General features: G+C 35.0%; 1 protein-coding gene across 1 annotated transcript in view; it reads left to right on the top strand.

Annotated features, from left to right (window-relative positions):
• The window catches only part of ADGRB3 (adhesion G protein-coupled receptor B3), an 841,452-nt gene that overhangs the window by 665,797 nt on the left and 167,578 nt on the right, over positions 1-8,077 (top strand). Inside the window, exon 20 of the mRNA XM_006159627.3 lies at positions 2,640-2,742. Within this exon, the coding sequence (XP_006159689.1) occupies positions 2,640-2,742 (103 nt within the window). The remainder of the gene's footprint in view (positions 1-2,639; positions 2,743-8,077) is intronic.

Genomic DNA, 8,077 nt, shown 5'->3' on the forward strand with positions numbered 1-8,077 from the left:
GCTTTCTTTCTGTCTCTCTCTGGTTGAATTTAAAATAATAATAATTATAATAAGTAAAATTAAATAAATAACTTTTAAAAAGAAGGAAAAATTGAGTACCAAAAGTTGTACTGCATCTGCAGACACATTCTGTAGAGTTTTATTGGTATATCAAAGATCAGTTGAGCACAGCCATTTAATCAGTGTATTGACATTTGCAAATTTTATTTAAAATGTTAGATGTAATATAAAAAATGTTGAAAGTTGAGACATGTCATAGTAATTTTTAAGGCAATGATGTAACTCAGTATTGATGAAGATGGAATCATCTAAAGACTTAAGAGTGGTCAGTTCTAAATGTCATGATTTTTCTATTTAGAGAGCAAAAAGTATTACTAAAACTCTTTTAATAATATAATCTGTGTGCCTGTGTTGTCATTGAAGAAATTAACATCAAATGAAAGGTTCATTTTGTGAAGGTTTTAAACTTTTTACATCTACCTCCCGCCCACAGAAAAAATGGACAACTTAATACTTGATGATGTCCTCAGGATCACAGTATGTGGCTTATTACGTTTTTAGCTAGTGAGGCAAGGTTCAAATCTGGAGGCCATTTTGTGCTGAGAATTGACCTCAGTGCTATTTGGGCTTGCTTTATAAAATAGGAACATTTCTTTTACAATAAAAGAACTCTTTTTTGTGTTTTATTGTTATTTTTATTTTGGCTTTGCTTTCTTTTCTGAAATATGTAATGACATGTTGAGCTTCTGCCTAAATATACTTCAGAGAGAGTGAGAGAGAGAGCGAGAGAGAGAACTTTGATAGATTTTACCTTCCAAAGAGTGCCTCCAAATCTTGGCACCCCTATCTAACACTGCATAGAAAACCCTATGCCTGCTGTGGAATGTGATTCCATGTTACACAAATTGAACAGGCTCAAGCACACAGCAAGCACAGCAAGCACAAGGGTGTCTTTTCGTTACTGTCAGTCGGTGATTTACCACAGGGTACAGTAAAGTAAAATAGCTGTTACCTTTTCAGGGTAAACAGCTGGTAACTCATTTGATTCTGAGCAGTTTTTTCAATGGCTTATGTTGTTGGTGCCCTTAAAAATTATGTAGCAGACGGTATATAAACACTTCTTCGTAAGGGTAAAACATGGCAGATGCCAAGTAATTTCCTAGCCTAATAGTGAACTATCATTTTTAGATTGGATTCATTTCTAGAGAGAAATATTCATTTTCTTTATTTTATTATATTTGTTCTTTTCTTTTCTTTTCTTTTCTTTTTAAACAATTATTCAGAAAAAGGAAAATGTGAAAGAAAGAGCCAGACTCCAAACAAGTGCTTGAATGAATGAAAGTGTTCATGGTTTTATAAATATATATAATCCACACATACATTTTTATGTGTATACATAAACAAAGGTGACACTTCAGAATATGTGTAGAGATTTTTTGTTTGTTTCTCAGTTTGTGCTGATTGAGTTATATGATAATAATTTTATGTGTATGTGTAATATATGCACATGTATACATATATTTTACATATGTACATACACACACACATATATACTCAGTTTTTGGAAAAATCATGACTTTTTTGTATAGAAAAACAGAAAAAAATACATCATGACTTTTCCAATAGCTATATATATATATACACACACACACACACACATATACATATATATATATAATTATGGTAATCTGTGACTACCCACAGGGATGTGTTTCTACACCTCAGTGGTTGCCTGAAAGTTTAAATATTAACAAATCCTTTATTTACTCTTCTTATACATACATACATATGATAAAGTTTAATTTACAAATTAGACATCTTAAGAGATTAATAAGTAATAATAAAATACAGCAGTTGAATAATATACTGTTAAAATAAAAGTCATGGGACCAGCGGGGCATAATGGTTACATTGCTGGACTCCCACATAGGTGACCATGGTTTGAGTCCTGGGACTAGCAGCTTTAACCTCATGCTGGGTGTGTGTATGTGTGTGTGCACATGCCCAATCCCAAGAGGGAAATGGAGGAGAAAATATTGCTGTATGACCATTTCTCACTTTCTGTCCCTCTGTCTCTCTGGTGAGCACATGCACCATATAGCAAAAATGTTTCTAAAAATAAATAAAATAAAATAAAAGTCATGTGAATGTGGTCTTTCTCTCTCTCTCTCTTATTCTCTCTCTCTCTCAAAATATCTACTGTACTGTACTGCACTCACCTGTTTTCAGACTGCAGTTGACCGCAGGTATCTGAAATTCTGTGAAGTAAAACTGGTTGGCAGGTTGGGGCTATTATGTACTGATTGACATATTCCTAGGATATATTATATTTCTAGTTTTGAAAAGTGTATCATGATAACAGATATGCAGCTTGGCTTTTCAGTAATGTCATATTGTCCACACTAGTGTCAAAGGAAAAATGATAATTCTGAAGGACTCATACACATGCCACGCCAATGTAAAATTTGGTCTTTAAGAATAACTATTATTAAACAACTGTTTTAGAAACTTTACTCCGATGAAGACTGTGATTCAGTGTTTTGTTTTTTTCCAGATGAATTTCATCAACTTGCACAGTACAGAATTCTCCATCTTTCTTTTGAATTTTAAATTTGAACATTCTTTCTCTCTTTGGCTAGGTACATACGATCTGAGAGGTCCATAATTCTAATTAACTTCTGCCTGTCTATCATCTCATCCAACATCCTCATACTGGTTGGACAGACTCAGACACATAATAAGGTAGGAGTAATAGTTACTCTAATTCTCTTCATGTGTTTATGTTTTGGCATGTAATTGGCTATTGATCATATTAACATGTATTCTAGACAAAATGAAGAACTTCTAGCAGAATTATTTTTCAAAACAAAATTATTTTATTAGTTGCAGAATTAAAATACTGTGTATTCTGGTGGAAATATATATTCTCTTGGATTAATTTCCTGCAGAGAGACAGGTTGTTTATAATATTAAAAATATATATTTGTTAAACATTCTGACAAAGTTCTGTAAGTTCTAAGCTTTTGAATTTTTATTTTAAAGAATCATTTTACTTAACTTTATTTACTTATTCACTATAATTTGACCAGAGGGGGGGGGGAGAGAGAGAGAGAGAAAAGGAGAGGAAAAATAAGAAAGAAAGCAAGCCATCAGGCCCAGGCCTCGAACCATGTTCAGTCATGTGGGAGTCCAGCACCCTTAACCACCACGCCACCTGCCTGCCACAGGCTTTGGATATTAAAGGCATAGATTTTTATTCATTATCCTAATTGGAATAGAATCTAAATGTGATAGGATATAATGTCTATGTTTTGGTCTAATTTATTAACATACAAATTCCTAAAGAGCAACTATATTGCTTACCGGTATAACATGGCTCTTGAAACTGCTCTTTAGTATAGGTAATAATCAAAGAATGTTGAGTGAGAGTTACTTAAGGTTTTATGCCTTTCAGAATTCCTACTTAATCAAAAGCATTTTGACGCTTAACTAACATTGCAGCTATTTAATTGCATGGTCATTTTTTAGCAGAATGTAAATTTCTGTTTATATGAATTGGCCAATTTATGAGTTGGAGGACCATGCTTTTTTCCAGAAATTACTGTCTTTACTAAACTGTTCTGAAATACATTTCAAGAAAACCAAATTAGCAATCCTAACTTACCAGAACCTTGAAGAGATTCTGTTGCATACTACTTTGATAACTTATTTGTCCATCAATCACATGGTTTTAGGCCTGTTCTTTCTTCAACTTTTTTATTGTCAAATATTAAAAGCTAATAATTGAACTTTTCCACCCACAAACTGTCATTTTTAAAAATCAAATGCATGTTTCAGAAGGTTCTTTTGATGTATTTGATACTTCTAGGACATGTATCAATGTCAAGGATAATGAATAGTCGGCTTATTTTGCTCGCCTAAATTCCTGAGACTGGTGATTCCCACCCAAAGGTTCCAATTTGTGTCTGGGTAAGCCCTAGTAGGCTGCTTATGTGATTCTAATGAAGGTTTTTCCTTGAGCCACATTACATTAGGCCTGAGGAAGGGCCCAAGGAAAGGTTACTAACTTAAAGAACTGAAACAGCAAAACCAATAAAGGACGGTATAGAAGGAAAAGCCCCTTTCAGGTATTTGAGCATTCATTTTTCCCCTCAAGTCTTTTCTGTCTCTCATTCTTAAAGAAAATGAAAGAATATAAAGTCTATTAAATCATAGCTCAGGTCCACATTATGAAATATTTAATATATTTTTTAAAAAGAAGTACATGACAAAAGAGAAAACAGAGAGAGAAAGGAGAATCAGAAGAGAGGGACATGCCAATTAGAATGAAGAAAGGAGAAGGATACCACACAACCAGCAGAGGAAAAAACCAAGGGCTGGGATCAGCAAATGGCTTAAAGGTTTTGTCACTGGACTCCCACCTGGATGACCATAGTTTGAGGCCTGGATCCAGCGGCCTAAAACTCACGCTGTGTGCCCAAAATCCCAAGAGGAGAATGGAAGAGAAGAGATTGCAGCGTGGCCATCTCTCCTGGGGTGGGGGAACAGGAGGGTGATTTCTTGCTTTCTGTCTCTCTGTCTCTCTGGAGAGTGCATATGCCCTAAAGCAAAAATCTCTCCCTTAAAAAAAAGTAATAATGAGGGTAAACAGGGATATAAGCAGAGAGCAGAGAACAAAAGGTAAAACAAAGAGGAAACGAAGGGGAAACAAGCTGAGACTGAAAGCTGTAAAGACTTAAGTGCTTACTAAATTATTCATGTCATCATTTTTTTTTTCATTTGTTTCCTTGATCTGAGCTTCAGGTCCCTTATTATGCTCATAAACTAGTTAATACCTTATTCTAAGTTCTTTAATTATTTGTCCTTGAGCCTCCACCTGGAAAAGGAGAGCTGCTACTATCTGCTGTAGTAATTATTTACTGAGTCCAGGAACCAGACAAAATCAAGCTAGAGTCAATTCGACATAGTTTGTTTTTCCCTACTAAATACTCTCTTCCTCTCATTTTTTTACCCTCTAAACACTCTTGAGTTATAGCTCTCATCAGACTATGAAAAACTACATACTCATCAGTAGGAAATATGCTTTTAAAGCTGTTTCATGCTGAACAGTAAAGTTTTTTTCAAGTTCTAAACTGCATGATAGAATAGAGTTCTCTGTAAGGTTTACTATACAGTGTAGTGATGAGGCTCTAAATCATTGGTGCCCAATGAAGATACAGTACAAGGCACAAATGCAAATCACATATGTAATTTAATGTGTGTGTGTGTATTATATAAATATCCAAAATTTTATCATTTTGACATATAATTAATATAAAGTTGTTTATTTCACAATCTTTTTAAGTCTTCAGAATTTGGTAAATATTTTCTAATTGAAATGCATTTCAGTTTGGTGTAACAGCAATTCATGGCTGCCTACAGCTGGTGACTACCATGGTGTGTGGGTACGAATACTAACAATATTTAGAAAGCAAAATTTTCTGAAAAAATTACATTCTGCCTGCTCAGTTTGGCCTTTACAAACCTCATTTTTATTTTGTTTTTTGTTTCGTTTTTCGTTTTCTTTTTCTTCACAAAAACAGCTTTTTGATACCTACAAATGATTTGAATGTCAAAGGCAAGATAAGTGTAGTTTACTTTTTATTTCTGATGTTGAGGAATAGCTGGTGTGGGCTTATTAAAAGAAGAAAAGTAGTATGGTTTGGTTTCTCCCCAGGTAGCTAACTACAGAATAGATTCCATGTGGCTTTGAAACCATAGAGGTTATATTCCAGATTGACTATGTTAATTTGTGCTATTGCAGTTATTGATGCTTATGGGGAGGAGTGGGTAGTAGGTGGTGGTAATGATGAAAAAATGGGAACTGTTGGGTTTCTCTTAAGCGATATTAATTTTGCTTTACTAGCTCTGTGTAGATATTCTTGCAGACCTAGGAAAATTCATATTAAAGTGACAACAAGAGAAAAATTTTAAACACTGGGATTTTATGCTGTCATTCTCAACAGCATCAAGTTTTCCAGAATGAGTAATAGGATATTTTATTATATGTGTTGAATTTACCCTATTTGATTTTATACGTGAGATTTTAGTATGTGAATGGTTTTACCTATTTTACTAAACTTTGGTTTAGTGATTTCTCGGAAAAAAAATAGGAAGGTAATATGCAAAGTATATCATTTGTATAAATTATGGTCTGTATAAACTCTAAGCAGCTATTTTTAAGTAGCTATAATATTGATTGGCGGCTACAGTATTTTTTTTCCTGTTGTTGTAGGACTCTCCATGCAGTGACTATTTTGTAATTGATCAGAGTCTTATCTTTGAATTCGCTGATAAGTTTTAATTGATACTTGAGCATTTTTTACTTGGAGAATGGAAACATCTTCTGAGCATTGTCATGGCTGTTGCGTGAAAACTGGTGCTTGATAGTTATGTCCAGAGTAGTTTGAAGTGTCATACCAGGATTTTTTTCTGAATTGCCTGTTGAAATTTAATTGACCTGATTATCTAACTATGGCATATCTCTGTTTCCTTTTGAATTGGGGTAGAAATAAGCCAAAATAATCCATTGTTTAAACTATGCATTATTCAAATCCTTAGACTGTGAATTCAATTGTTGGCAACCAAGTAAGGAAGCAAATGCTATTTCTTCTATTTCTTACTACAATGCAGTTGTAAAATTTAATTATAACCCGTTTCATTATATTTTGAGCTTTTCCATAAAATGACCTTGTCCTTTGATCTTCTCGTGCATTTCAAAATTTTAAGCAGGGGTTCATGTATCACTCAAATGTTAGTTGTTTGTGAAAAGTTGTCTTTACACTGGAATTATGCACGTGTTTTTTGTTGAGCCATGTCATCTTATTAACTCTACTTTGTAAAAGCAGAGAATATTTTGGAAACTAATTCAGAGAAGGACTTTCTTATGACTATTATATACACTCTCTAGATAATCTTTAATGTCATTTTTCACATTAAAGATTTTGTAGTTTTCTTTTCAACTGATGAACGTCAAAATTTGATAATACTCTTGGGAACCAGCAGTAATCACATAATCATACCGAGCAGCACGCACATAATCATACCAGCAGCACGCACATAATCATACCGAGAGTAACAACAACAACATTATAAAATAAATTGCAGACATCTTTGGACTATGTATAAAAGTTTATATTTAAAAAAAAATAGTCAGTGGGAGAGGTCCAAGTTATAGTAGCTTTCATCTTTTTAAAAAAATTTTTTGGAGAGGTTTTTGCTATAGGGCACGTACACTCACCACACAGAGAGAGACAGACAGAAAGCGAGAAATCATCCCCTCCCAGGTGGGATGGCCACACTGCAATCCCTTCTCCTCCATTTTCCTCTTGGGATCTTGGGCATGTACGCACACATACCCAGCGTGAGTTCAAGCCACCAGGTCCGGTACTCAAACCATGGTCGACTACGTGGGAGTCCAACGACATAACCATTACACCAACTGCTGGTCCCCTGTAGCTTTAACATTAAGAGATTTAAGAGTTGGGTCAGTAAGAGGTTGAGGAGTTAGATTCCACATGGCCGACAGCACAGTTTGAGTCCTGGAATTTAGTGGCTTGAAAATCATGCCAAGTGCATGTGTATGCATGTGTGCCCAAGATCACGAGAGAATATGGCATGGCCATACCTTTAGGGGATGATTTCTCACTTTCTCTCTCTCTGGCTCTCTCTCTCTCTCTGGTGAGCATATGTGCTCAATGGCACCAATTAAAATATATATGTATATGTGGGGGGGGGGCGATGATAAAGCATGTGTCTTACCACCTACCCAGGAGATGTATGCACTCAAATGTGTAATTAAACACAAGATTGATGTACTTTGATTTTGTTTGATTCATTGTAATTTTTGCCTGAGGATGCATGCACTCAGCAGAGAGAGAGAGAGACAGATGGTACCCTCCACAGGGGAGCTTACACTGTAATCTCTTCTCCTCTGTTTCCCCTCATTTTAAGATCCAGGGCATGCATGCACGCAGGTGTCCGCTGAGTGTGTTTTTCACACCTTCAGGTTCAGGACTCAGATCCTGTAGTCTGTCGT

Source organism: Tupaia chinensis, unplaced genomic scaffold, assembly GCF_000334495.1.
Source record: "Tupaia chinensis unplaced genomic scaffold, TupChi_1.0 Scaffold000639_1, whole genome shotgun sequence".
Classification (NCBI taxonomy): Eukaryota; Metazoa; Chordata; class Mammalia; order Scandentia; family Tupaiidae; genus Tupaia; species Tupaia belangeri.